Source organism: Ornithorhynchus anatinus, chromosome 5 (genome assembly GCF_004115215.2).
Source record: "Ornithorhynchus anatinus isolate Pmale09 chromosome 5, mOrnAna1.pri.v4, whole genome shotgun sequence".
NCBI lineage: Eukaryota > Metazoa > Chordata > Mammalia > Monotremata > Ornithorhynchidae > Ornithorhynchus > Ornithorhynchus anatinus.
Genome location: NC_041732.1, coordinates 3,477,900 through 3,491,177, shown reverse-complemented (window position 1 = coordinate 3,491,177; position 13,278 = coordinate 3,477,900). Strand labels below are relative to the sequence as shown.

The 13,278-nt window shown below is 52.4% G+C and overlaps 1 protein-coding gene across 3 annotated transcripts; it reads left to right on the top strand.

Annotated features, from left to right (window-relative positions):
• The first annotated feature begins 3,760 nt into the window (after positions 1-3,760).
• Positions 3,761-13,141, top strand: ALKBH6 (alkB homolog 6). Of its 3 annotated transcripts, none has more exons than XM_029064325.2 (7): positions 3,761-3,842; positions 5,670-5,756; positions 6,372-6,440; positions 8,137-8,197; positions 8,960-9,111; positions 10,371-10,487; positions 10,781-11,135. In XM_029064325.2, exons 2-7 carry the CDS (start codon positions 5,703-5,705, stop codon positions 11,033-11,035), a joined length of 708 nt encoding a protein of 235 aa, XP_028920158.1. In that variant the 5' UTR covers positions 3,761-3,842; positions 5,670-5,702; the 3' UTR covers positions 11,036-11,135. The 3 variants fall into 3 exon arrangements, with proteins under 3 accessions (XP_028920158.1, XP_028920157.1, XP_039768203.1); XM_029064324.2 differs by lacking the exon at positions 10,781-11,135 and adding an exon at positions 12,442-13,141 and having other exon boundaries at positions 3,762-3,842; XM_039912269.1 differs by lacking the exons at positions 3,761-3,842; positions 5,670-5,756; positions 10,781-11,135 and adding exons at positions 7,640-7,813; positions 12,442-13,141.
• Positions 13,142-13,278: the final 137 nt, after the last annotated feature.

Genomic DNA, 13,278 nt, shown 5'->3' with positions numbered 1-13,278 from the left:
TCAAATGAGGATTAAGACTGTGAGCCCTATGTGGGACATGGACTGTATGCAACCTGATTAGCTTGTATTTACCCCAACACTTATTTCAGTGCCAGGTGCATAATAAGCATTAAACAAATACCATAAAAAAGGAGAGTAGATATTTAAGTGAGTGACCCCTTAAGAGACAGAACATGGACCGGAGTCCCACAGGTGGTGGAGGATACAGAGAGTTGGGGAGGTAGTTGAAACGATAAAGCACTAAAATACAGATCTTCAAATTAAAAACTATAAATCATTTATATTGATGTCCAAGATGGGTCCAACCTAATCTATCCTAGAACTTAGACCAGCATTTGATACCTAATGAGCGTTAAAAAAAATACTATATAAAAAAAAGTCCGCCTCCCCTTCTAGACTGGAAGTTCGCTGTAGGCGGGGAATGTGTCTGCCGATTCCGTCATATTGTAGACTCCCAAGGACACTCTCCTACGTACAGAGCTCTGCACATAGGAACTGCTCAATAAATGCCACTGAGGAGGACGATGATAAAGCCGGAGGAAAGGAGGAACGAATCAGGAAAGGCCTCCCGGAGTAGATGGGCTTTCGGAAAGGCTTTGAAGATGAAGGGCACTGTGGTTTGTGGTCCGCGTTGGGGGAAATAGTTCTCGTAGGAGGAAGAGAGTGAGCGAGGCTGTATAAGTAGTTTAGCTTGAGGGAAACAAAGATTGAGAGCACAGCAAGAGAGGAGAGCTTCTCTTCATTTCTGTTCACTGCCCGCCTCTCGACCACGTTCATTCATTCAGTCGTATTTATCGAGCACTTTCTGCGTGCAGAGCGCACAACTAAGGAGTTGGGAGGAGACAGTACTACAATAAACAGGCGCATTCCCTGCCCACGAGGAGCTTACAGTCTAGAGGGGGGGAGACAGACATCAATACAGATAAATAAATAAGTGCTGGGGGGCTGGGGGGCGGGGAAGAGGAGAAGGAGCAAGTCGGGGCGATGCAGAAGCGAGTGGGAGGAGAGGAAAGGGGGCACTTAATGTGGGAAGGCCTTTCGGAGGAGATGTCGCATCCTACCTCTGGCCCGGAATGCCCTCCCTCTTCATATTGAGCCCGTCATTGGGCAGGGATTGTCTCTATCTGTTGCCGAGCCCGGGCTTGGGAGTCAGAGGTCGTGGGTTCGAATCCCGGCTCTGCCACTTGTCAGCTGGGTGACTGTGGGCAAGTCGCTTCACTTCTCTGTGCCTCAGTTCCCTCATCTGTAAAATGGGGATTAAAACTGTGAGCCCCACGTGGGACAACCTGATCAGCCTGTATTTCCCTCAGCGCTTAGAACAGTGCTCTGCACGTAGTAAGCGCTTAACAAATACCAACTTTATTATTCTAAGCGCTTAGTATAGTGCTCTGCACAAAGTAAGAACTCAATAAATACTATTGAATGAAAGAATATGGGATAGATAATCACTCTCCCCCTCTTCAAAACCTTATTAAAAGCCCATCTTCTCCAAGAGGCCTTCCCTGACTAAACCCTCATTTCCTCGTCTCCCGCTCCCTTCTCCGTCACCCTTGCCCTTGGTTTTGCATTTCTTCCCCCTTCCCTCAATCTCACAGCCCTTACAGAACATATCTGTAATTTATTTACTCCTATTAACGGCTGCCTCCCCATCTAGACTATAAGATCTTTGTGAGCAGGGAACGTGCCCATGATCTCAGCATGGTGTAGTGGAAAGAGCTCGGGCCTGGGAGTCAGAAGACCTGGGTTCTAATCCCAGCTCTGCCGTTTGTCTGCTGTGTGACCTTGGGCAAGTCACTTAATTTCTCTGTGCCACAGTTTCCTGGGGATTCTGGGGACTGTGAGCCCATCCAATTATTTTGTATCTATCCCCAGCGCTTAGTACAGGGCCTGGCTCATAATGAGTACTTACAAATACCACTATAGTTATTATTATTAATAATAACTCTCTTATATTGTACTCTCCCAAGCAGGCATAGTGGATAGAGTATAGGCCTGGAAGTCACAAGCTCATGGATTCTAATCCCAACTCTGCCACTTATCTGCTGCGTGACCTTGGGCAAGTCACTTCATTTTTCTTGCCTCAATTACCTCATCTGTAAAATGGGGATTGAGACCGTAAAACCTACGTGGGACAGGCACTGTGTTCAACCCGATAGGCTTGTATCCACCCCAGACCTTAATACGGTGCCTGGCATATAATAAGAATTTAAACACCATATTGTCTCCCCCCTTCTAGACTGTCAGCTCGTTGTGGGGTAGGGATTGTCACTATTTGTTGCCGCATTGTACTTTCCAAGTGCTTAGTACAGTGCTCTGCACACAGGAAGCGCTCAAAATATACGACTGAATGAATGATTATTATTACAGTGTCCTTCCTACAGGAAGCACTCCATAAATACGATTGGTTTTGTTCAGTTCCCTCTGGCTCTGAGGGTGGAGGGAAAAGGGGAGGAGGGAAGGGAGGGGATTGAGAGCTCCCCTCCTCCAGGAGGTCTTCCCAGACTGAGCCCTCCCTTTCTCTCCGCCACTCCTCCCCTCCCCACAACACTTGTGCATATTTGTCCATATTATTTATTACTCTATTTATTTTGTCAATGATGTGTCTATATCTATGAGAAGCAACGTGGCTTCGCGGAAAGAGCCCGGGCTTGCGAGTCAGAGGTCTTGGGTTCTAATCCCCGCTCTGCCACTTGTCAGCTGTGTGACCTTGGGCAAGTCACTTCACTTCTCTGGGCCTCAGTTACCTCATCTGTAAAATGGGGTTGAAGTCTGTGAGCCCTACGTGGGACAACCTGATTACCTTGCCCCAGTGCTTAGAACAGCGCTTGGAACATAGTAAGTGCTTAACAAATACCAACATTATTATTATGATGACGATTCTATTTATGTGGATGACATTGACGCCAGACTGCTTATTTTGCTGTCTGTCTCCCCCATTTAGACTGTGAGCCCATTGTTGGGCAGGGATGGTCTCTCTCTGTTGCCCAATTGTCCATTCCAAGCGCTTAGTCCAGTGCTCTGCACACAGTCAGCGCTCAATCAATATGATTGAATGAATGAATAATCTCAGCTCTGCCAACTTGTCTGCTGTGTGACCTTGGGCAAGTCACTTCACTGGGCCTCAGTGACCTCATCTGGAAAAATGGGGATTTAAAAGATGTGAGCCCCACGTGGGTCAATCCCATGACCCTGTATCAGCGTGGCTCAGTGGAAAAAGCACAGGCTTGGGAGTCAGAGGTCACGGGTTCTAATCCTGGCTCCGCCACTAGTCAGCTGTGTGACCTTGGACAAGTCACTTCACTTCTCTGGGCCTCAGTGAGCTCATCTGTCAAATGGGGATTAAAACTGGGAGCCCCACGTGGGCCAACCTCATCACCTTGTATCACCCAGCGCTTAGAACAGTGCTTTGCACATAGTAAGCGCTTAACAAAATACCACAATTTTTTTTATTTTATCTCCCTCAGCGCTTAGAACAGTGCTCTGCACATAGTAAGCGCTTAACAAATACCACAATTTTTTATCTCCCCCAGCGCTTAGAACAGTGCTCTGCACTTAGTAAGCGCTTAACAAATACCAACATTATTATGATGATGATGATTGGAGGGAGAGAGACAAAGTCCCGCCTCCACCGCCTTCCCAATGGCTAATCCGCGGACCTAAGCCCCACCTCTCGTCACCCATTGGCCTGTCCGCGGCGGCCTGGGTCCCATTCTGGATTTCTATTGGACGAGAGGGCTGTCACTCCCGGGCGAACCCCGGAAGTGGCTCCGCGCCGTGGTTAGGTGAGAATTGGGCAGCATCGACGTCGGCTCCTCGCCGCCCCCCCGTGGCGGGAGGCGGAGGTGAAAGGGGCGCGGGGGGGCAAGTGGGGAGAGGGAGGGGAGCTCGAGGAGGGGTCGTTTGATAATCATCATCATCATAATATTGTTGGTATTTATTAAGCGCTTACTATGTGCAGGGCACTGTTCTAAGCGCTGGGAGAGATCCAGGGTCATCAGGTTGTCCCACGTGGGGCTCACAGTCTTCATCCCCATTTTAATAATAATGATGGTATTTGTTAAGCGCTTACTATGTGCCAAGCACTGTTCTGAGCGCTGGGGGTAGTTACAAGGTACGTGGCTCAGTGGAAAGAGCCCGGGCTTTGGAGTCAGAGGTCATGGGTTCGAATCCCCACTCTGCCACTTGTCAGCTGTGTGACTGTGGGCAAGTCACTTCACTTCTCTGGGCCTCAGTTACCTCATCTGTAAAATGGGGATTGAGACTGTGAGCCCCACGTGGGACAACCTGATTCCCGTATCTACCCCAGCGCTTAGAAGAGTGCTCTGCACATAGTAAGCACTTAAATACCAACATTATTACTCCCACGTGGGGCTCACAGGCTTCATCCCCATTTTCCAGATGAGGCCCAGAGAAGTGAAGGGACTTGCCCAAGATCACACAGCTGATAGGTGGCGGGGCTGGGATTAGAACCCATGACCTCTGACTCCTAAACCCGGGCTCTTTCCGCTGAGCCACGCTGCTTATCAAGGTGGGATGTGATCAAGCTTGATCCAAGCTGAGATTCAAATAATAATAGTGGTCTTTAAGTGCTATGTGCCAGGGACTGTACTAATCGCTGGGGTGGGTACAAGCAAATCGGACAGAGGGACCGTCGTAAGGGAGAAGCGAGAGGGAAAGGAGGAAAGAGGGCGAACGGAGCAGTCTGCAGGGAAGGGTGGGATAAGAAAAAGTGGGGCCTACTGGAAAGGGCACGGTCCTGGGAGTTGGAAGGTCATGGGTTCTAATCCTGCCTTCGCCACTTTGCTCTGTGACCTTGGACAAGTCACTTTGCTTCTCTGGTCCTCCGTTACCTTATCCTTAAAATGGGGATTGAGACTGTGAGACAGGGACTGTGTCCAGCTCAGTTTGCTTGTATCCCCCCCAGCGTTGGGTGCGGTGCCTGGCACGCAGTTAGCCCACTTAACAGATACCAGCATCCTTCTTCTGTGGATGAGGCCACGGTGGGGATGGGTCGGGGGGTGGACCGTGTGGGCTATGGACCAGACCTGGGGAGGAGGGAGGGAAGGAAGGGGTGTTTAAGATGTTGCCTGGACCCCGGCGAGGGGGTCGGGGGGTAAGATATGGACCAGTGTTCAGGGAGGAGAAAGAGGGTGTTTTAAACAGTCTCAGGGGGATGATGATGTGGACCTGTCCATGGGGGAGGAGGGGAGTGTGGAATATGGACCAGCCCATGGGGGTGGGAGTGGAACTTCTCTGTGCCTCAGTTACCTCATCTGTAAAATGGGGATTAACTGTGAGCCTCACGTGAGACAACCTGATTACCCTGTATCTCCCCCAGCGCTTAGAACAGTGCTCTGCACATAGTAAGCGCTTAACAAATACCAACATTACCCTATTTATTTTGCTAATGAGGTGTATATCCCTTTGATTCTATTTATCGTGATTATGTTGTCTTGTTTTTGTCCGTCTGTCTCCCCCGATTAGACTGTGAGCCCCTCATTGGGCAGGGATTGTCTCCATCTGTGGCCGAATTGTCCATTCCAAGCGCTTAATACAGTGCTCTGCACATAGTAAGCACTCAAATAGTATTGAATATGGACCAGTCCAAGGAGGAACGGTGGGTGGGTTGGGGATTTGCGGCCCTTCTCCTGCTTCTTTGCTCTTTCCAGGCTGACCTCCGGAATCTGGCAAGGAGCTGGACGATGGAGGAGCCGGGCGACTGGGTTCCTGCGCTGGAGCCGTTCCGGGTGGAGCAGGTAACTGGTTGGAAAAGAGAAGGGGCTCAAGAGCAGGGCTAAGCCCCAGGCCCTTGATCAGGGACAGATGGTTCCCAATCTTCCTGCCTCCCCCCCCCCCCCAAAAAAAAATTCAGCAGCCCTTGATCAGATCAGATGGGCCCCAACCTACCTGTCTTTCCCCAGTCCAAAATAAAAAGTCAGCTCCTTGGGCCACAGTCTCTCCTCCAAGGTCCCAGGACCCCTGGGGACCAAGCTCAGGGGTCTCGGAGCAGCAGGATGTTGGAGAAGATTGAAGCTGGAGTTGGGGTTGGGGGGGGGGGTCTTGCGAGTGGGAGGCTTGGATCTCAGTGAATGAATGAATGATGGCATTTGTTAAGCGCTTACTATGTGCAAAGAGGATACAAGGTGAGCAGGTTGTCCCACGTGGGGCTCAGTCTTCATCCCCATTTTACAGATGAGGTCACTGAGGCACAGAGACATTAAGCGACTTGGCCAAAGTCACACAGCTGACAAGCGGCTGAGTCGGGATTTGAACCCATGACCTCTGACTCCCAAGCTCGGGCTCTTTCCACTGAGCCATGCTGTGGGGTGAAGGTTCGAGGCCAGGTCCTCAGGAGCGGGATTTCTTTGCAGGCTCCCCCTGCTATCTACTACATCCCTGACTTTGTGTCCGAAGAGGAGGAGGAGTATCTTCTGCGGCAGGTATGTGGGGTCCTGGACCCCGCTCCGTCCCCCCGACCACACTCCGTTTTCTTTTTTCCTTTCTTTTTCAAATGGTATTTAAGCACTTGCATAGTGCTGGGCACTGTACTCAACTCTGGGATAGATACAAGTTGGATGCAGTCCGTGTCCCACATGGGGCTCACACTCTTAATCCTCATTTTAGAAATGAGGTAATCCAGAGAAGTGAAGTGACATGCCTTAGGTCACCCAGCAGACAAGTGGCAGAGCCTGGATTAGAACCCACGACCTTCGGATTCCCAAGTCTGTGCTCTATCCACTGGGCTATTCAGGGGCCTGGTCTGTTTTGTGGCTGGAAAGCAGCGTGGCCTAGTGGGAAGAGCTTATTCATTCAATAGTATTTATTGCACGCTTACTAATAATGTTGGTATTTGTTAAGCACTTACTATGTGCCGAGCACTGTTCTAAGCGCTGGGGGAGATACAGGGTAATCAGGTTGTCCCACGTGAGGCTCACAGTTAATCCCTCTTTTACAGATGAGGGAACTGAGGCACAGAGAAGTTAAGTGTCTTGCCCACAGTCACACAGCTGACGAGTGGCAGAGCTGGGAGTCGAACTCATGACCTGACTCCGAAGCCCAGGCTCTTTTCCACTGAGCCACGCTGCTTACTATGTGCAGAGCACTGTACTAAGCGCTAGGAATGTACAAATCGGCAACAGATCGAGACCCTCCCTGCCCATTGATGGGTTTACAGTCAGAGGCCCTGGGTTCTAATCCCCGCTCGTCCACCTACCTGCTTGGAAAAGTCACTCAACTTCCCTGGGCCCCCAGTTCCCTCATCTGCACAAGGGGGATTTAATTCCTGTTCTCTCTCTCCTGTGAGAACCATGTAGGCCCTACGGAAGAAAAAAAAACTTTAGACTCTGCACTGTCTTTAGAAAAGGGTAGGTCAGAGACGGTTTATTATTACTAGTGCATCATCCAGCATTACTAAGAAGAGGCGATGAGCAGCGGAGATTCCACCGCTAGTCAAGGCCGGCTCCGTTTCTGGGTAAACCAGAGCTTCTTTTACCCAGTACGGCATCTAATTTAATCCAAGTACAGGATGAATACATCAGAATGGGGGGCCGACACCCCTCGGGTGGGGTTCTCTACCTTGTTCTCATGGGGATTAGACCCACTCAAACCTACTAAAGGAATAGCTTCATCTTGTTTTCAGCTACTCCTCTAGAAACCAATTGAAGATGTGTTGGGAACTGGATTGCCTTGGTAACCAGAAGCAGGTCTGCGGCTGAAAGGGTTCGAAAGAGGGAAAGGAGGCAAATGCATTATGCTTCCACAGCCCTGATTATCCGCTCCCTACCCCGGTGCTTAGTACAAGGCTCGGCACCAAGTAAGCACTTAAAATAGTACAATTACTATTATTGTATTATCTCTACCCCACCCCAGCCCCTGAGTTGTCAGTCAATCGTAGTTTTTGAGCACTTACTGTGTGCAGAGCACTGTACTAAATGCTTGGGAGAGTACTAAATAAATATAATGGACACATTCCCTGCCCACAACAAGCTTACAGTGTAGAGTTGTGAATGGCACGCCTCCGATGGAAAGGAAAGGTCGGCGGTGACCTGCTGCTGAGGGAGGGAGGGACGGGGAAGCCCAGGGCTATAAGGGGGAGCCATCCTCCCTGAGACCCTCCCCCCCACCCCCAACACCCAGGTCTACAACGCTCCCAAACCCAAGTGGACGCAGCTGTCGGGAAGAAAGCTTCAGAACTGGGGTAAGACCTCCTCCATTCCCTCCCCATATCAAGGGGACCTAGCTCCATTTAGGGTGAATGGGGTTGAGGGCGGGGGGGCCCCCGAGGGCCAGATTTATCTTCCTACAAAAACGTTCAGGACAGCTCACCACCCCCCAGCCTTCAAAAATCTCCAGTGGTTGCCTGTCCACCTCCTTGGCAAACAAAAACTCCTCACAATTGGCTTTAAAGCAGTCCAGCACCTTGCCCCCCTCTTACCTCACCTCACTTCTGTCCTGCAACAACCCAGCCCACCCACTTCACTCCTCTGGTGCTAACCTTCTCACTCTGCCTCCATCTCACCTGTCTCGCCAACGACCCCTGGCCCACGTCCTGCCTGTGGCCTGGAACGCCCTCCCTCCTCAAATCCAGACAATTCCCACCTTCAAAGCTTTATTGAAGACCCACCTCCTCCAAGAGGCCTTCCCGGACTAAGCCCCGCTTTTCCTCATCTCCCACTCCCTTCTGCATTTCCCTGACTTGCTCCCTTTGCTCTTCCCCCCCAGTCTCACAGCACTTAAGCATATAGCTAAAATTGTATTTGTATTGATGTCTGTCTCCCCCCCATTTAGACAGTGAGCTCGTTATAGGCAGGGAATGTCACTGTTTGTTATATTGTGCTTTCCCAAGCACTTAGTACAGTTCTAAGCACACGGTAAGGGCTTAATAAATAAAATCAAATGAATGAAATAGAAGCCCAGCTGGGGGCAGTTCTGCCTCTCCCACTGTCCCCTCCGCTCCCAGGTGGGCTGCCCCACCCCCGGGGCATGGTGCCCGAGCGACTTCCTGCCTGGTTGCGGCGCTACACGGACAAGATCACGAGCCTGGGGGTGTTCGGGGGCCGACGCGCCAACCACGTCCTCATCAATGAGTACCAACCCGGCCAGGGCATCATGGTAAATCATCCCTGCCCCCTCCCTCCCCGCTGGGCATCGTGATAGCCCCCCAACAACCTCCTCAAAAACATGGGAAACCACGTGGCCCAGTGGAAAGAGCATGGGCCTAGGAGTCGGAGGCCCTGGGCTCTAATCCCGGCTTCGCCACCTGTCTGCTGTGTGATCTCGGGCAAGTCACTTACTGTTTGGGGCCTCAGTTCCTACATCTGCAAAATGGGAATTCGATGCCTAGTCTCCCTCTGATTAGACTGTGAACCCCATGTGGGACCTGTTATTTTATATCTATCCCAGCGTTTAGCGCAGTGCTTGGCATATAGTAAGTGCTTACCCAATACCACAGTTATTATTACATCCTTGAGGAACAGCAAGGCCTAGAGGAAAGAGCCCAGGAATCAGAGGACTTGAGTTCGAGTTGCAACTCCGCCACTTGCCCGCTGTGCAATCTTGGGCAAATTACTTCACTTATCCCTTCCTCTGTTTCCTCATCTGCAAAATGGAAATTCATTGCCTGTTTTTCTAACCATGGTATTTATTAAGCGCTTACTAGGTATCATCCGCTATTCTAAGCTCTAGGTTACGTAGAAGCTAATAAGTTTGGACACAGTCCCTGTCCCACCTGTGGCTCACAGTCTTAATCCCCCTTTTTCAGATGAGGGAACTGAGGCCCAGAGAAGTAAAGTGACTTGCCCAAGATCACACGGCAGACAAGTGGCAAAGCCAGAATTAGAACCCCGGTCCTTCTGACTCCCAGGCCCGTGCTATAGCCATGAGGCCATGCTGCTTCTTCCCCTTGGGCTAGGAGCCTCATGTGGTACAGGGACTGTACTGATCTGACTGTACTAAATCTCCCCTTGTGCTCCGTGCAGTGCTTGGCACAGTGTAAGCACTAAACAGATACCACCGTTGTTATTTATTCCGGTGGTTCCGCCAACACACTCCCGCAGTCGTTCATTGATACTTATTGAGCACCTACTGAGTGCAAAGCACTGTACTAAGCAGTGGGGTAGATGTAAAAAGAGTCCAGGGGAAACGAGGCACATTCCCTCTCCTCAAATCACTCGTGTCTAATGGGACGCACTTTCCGCGCCGCCCCCAGGCCCCAGCACAAAGCGTCACGGTGCCTCCCCCGCCCCAGCAAGCCACACTGGGGGAGGGCAGTTCCCTGGGGTCGCTGGCGGAGCGGGGAGGGGGACCGTGGGGGTCAGCGAGGGTGGGAGCCTCTGAGCCCGGCTCTGCCCCTTCCGCCCCGCCCCCCCCAGCCCCACGAGGACGGGCCCCTCTACTACCCGCGCGTCAGCACCATCAGCCTGGGCTCCCACACGCTCCTGGACCTGTATCGACCTGTCCGTCCTGAGGCCGAGGAGGAAGAGCAGGAGGTAAAGACACCCCCCCCACCACGGCATCCCCCAAAAGCCAGCCCCACCCCCAAGTGCAGGGCAGTAGCACCACATCCCGGCTTCCCCTCATCATTCACTTAGGTCCCTGCGCTCCGTGGCGGCTACCGGCCCCCGGTCTCCCCCCAGATGGAGGGTCCCGCCCCACTCTTTGTCCCCAAGCATCACGGCAGCTCCCCCCAGTCAACTCCTTTGCTCCCAGGACCCCCGGAGTGGCCCATTCCACCTCCTGCCCCCTCTCCACATGGTGGTCCGTGGCAACTCCCCTCTCCTAGGCCCCTCAGGAGGTCTTGCCACATCTGAGCAGCAGCAGGGTGTCGGGGATAGAGCACGCGAGCCAGAAGACCTGGATTCTAACCCCAGCTCAAGCATCTGGCAGCTGTGTGACCTTGGGCAAGTCAATAATAACTATGGCATTTGTTAAACACTTACTATGTGCCAGACACTGTTTTAAGTGCCGGGGCGGATACCGTCGCGAGCCCCCAGCTCATACCAACCGGGACTTTCGTGGATCAGGGGAGTCTCAGTGACACGCAGTAGAGTCAGACCACACCACCAACCACCAAGGTTACCGTGGGAGGTTTTGTACTTAGTTTTTTACCAACGTGCAAGGAAACGACACACACTCACCCTCACTCCACCAAGGGTCCAATACCCACCTGCTGGTCAAAGGAGCCCGTTCTGTCTAATGCTTCTTTCCGCTTCCAACTGCAGCTGTGCTGGGTAGGTGCTTCTTCTTGTCTTGCTTTTCTTCCGCTCCCAACCACCGCCTTTTATCTGCCCTAGTCATCTCAGCTGTGGCTGTACGGGGCAGTCGTTACCTCAGTGCTCCGCCCCCACACAGGCCGGCAACCACCTGTCCTCTAGTAAAGCCCATCAGTGCCTTCTCCACTCTCTTCCGTATTGTTCACAGATCACAAGCGGTCACTAAGCCCGTCAAAAGGCAGGGACTGTCTCTATCTGTTACCGATTTGTACATTCCAAGCGCTTAGTACAGTGCGCTGCACATGGTAAGCGCTCAATAAGTACTATTGAATGAATTATAAGGCAGCTTGTTGTAGGCTCACCACAGATCCAAGCAAATTGGGTTGGACAGAGTTCCTGTTATTCATTCATTCAGTCGTATATATTGAGCGCTCACTGTGTGCAGAACACTGTATTGAGCGCTTGGAAACTACAATTAGGCAACAGATAGAGACCATCCCTACCCAACAACGGGCTCACAGTCTAGAAGGGGGAGACAGACAACAAAACAAGTAGGCATCGATAGCACTGTCCCACGTGGGGTTCACACTCTTAATCCCCATTTTCCAGATGAGGGAACTGAGGCTAGGAGAAGCAAAGTGACTTGCCCAAGGTCACACATCAGAGAAGTGGCAGAATGGCGATTAGAACCCATGACCTTCTGACTCCCAGGCCCTTACTCTATCTTCTATTCTCTGTGCCTCAGTTACCCCCATGTAAAATGGGAATTAAGACCGTGAGCTCCACGTGGGACAGGGACTGCGTCCAACCTGATACCCTTTTACTACCCTAGTGCTCAGAACAGTGGTTGGCACATAGTAAGCGCTTAACAAATGCCATTATAATTATTCCGATCTCACGCTCCGCTGTGGATCCATGTAGACCATGGGTTCTAATCCCAGCTTCGCCGCTTGTCAGCTGTGTGACCTTGGGCAAGTCACTTCACTTCTCTGTGCCTCAGTTACCTCATCTGTAAAATGGGGGTGAAGACTGTGAGCCCTTCGTGGGACAACCTGATTACCGTGTATCCACCCCAGCGCTTAGAACAGTGCTTGGCACATAGTAAGCGCTTAACAAATACCAACATTATTATTATCCCTGTAGCCCCCTCCCCCAGGCCCCTCAGATAGGGAGTCGTGTCCCACCCAGGGCCCCCCAAAATGAAGGGTCCTGACCCTCCCCACCCCCCCAGGCCCCCCAGACGGAGCAGCAGCGCCACCTTCTCTCCCTGCTGCTGGAGCGCCGCAGCCTGCTGGTCCTGGCCGGCGACGCCTACACCCGGCTCCTCCACGGCATCCGCCCGGCCACCGCCGATACCCTGACCGGCCCCGTGGCCAACCTGCCCTCCTGCCCCTCGGCCCAGCCCGGTGCCACCCTGCCCCGCGGCACCCGCGTCTCCCTGACCGTCCGCCACGTGCCCCGGGTCCTGCAGACCGGCCTCCTCCTGGGCAAGTGACCACCAGGTGAAGATGGGGGGGCAGGAGGGAGGTCTCCAAGTAGCGGTCCACCGACTCACCGATGGCGGGCCGTGAGTGGGGAGAAGGGGCTGGGAGGCAGGACGCCCGGTTCCGACCTGCTGTTATGGGAGGGAGAGGGCCAGAGGTGAGGGTAGGCCACAATGCCCCCTGCCCAGTGGAGGAGGAGCCAGGCACCTGAGTCCAGGGGGCAGTTCTTCAAACCCCCCACCTCCAGGAGACCGTCTCCAAACCCCCCACCTCCAGGAGACCGTTGGATGGTCAGGGACTGGCTTGGGTTTGGCTTCCCAATCCGATATGGGGGACAGCGGAGAAGGCTCGAGACCGGCCCACCTCGCCCTCCCCTTCCAGTCCCACAGCCAAAGACATTTGTATCAAGTGGAAGGAATAAATTGAGTTGTCCCTGCTGATGCGCGACCCTGTCTTGTGATCTATTTTGTTAATGATGTGTATATATCTATGATTCTATCTATCTCCATGATATTTACGCCAGACTACTTGTTTTGTAGTCCGTCTCCCCCGTTTAGACTGTGAGTCCGTTGTTGGGCAGGGAT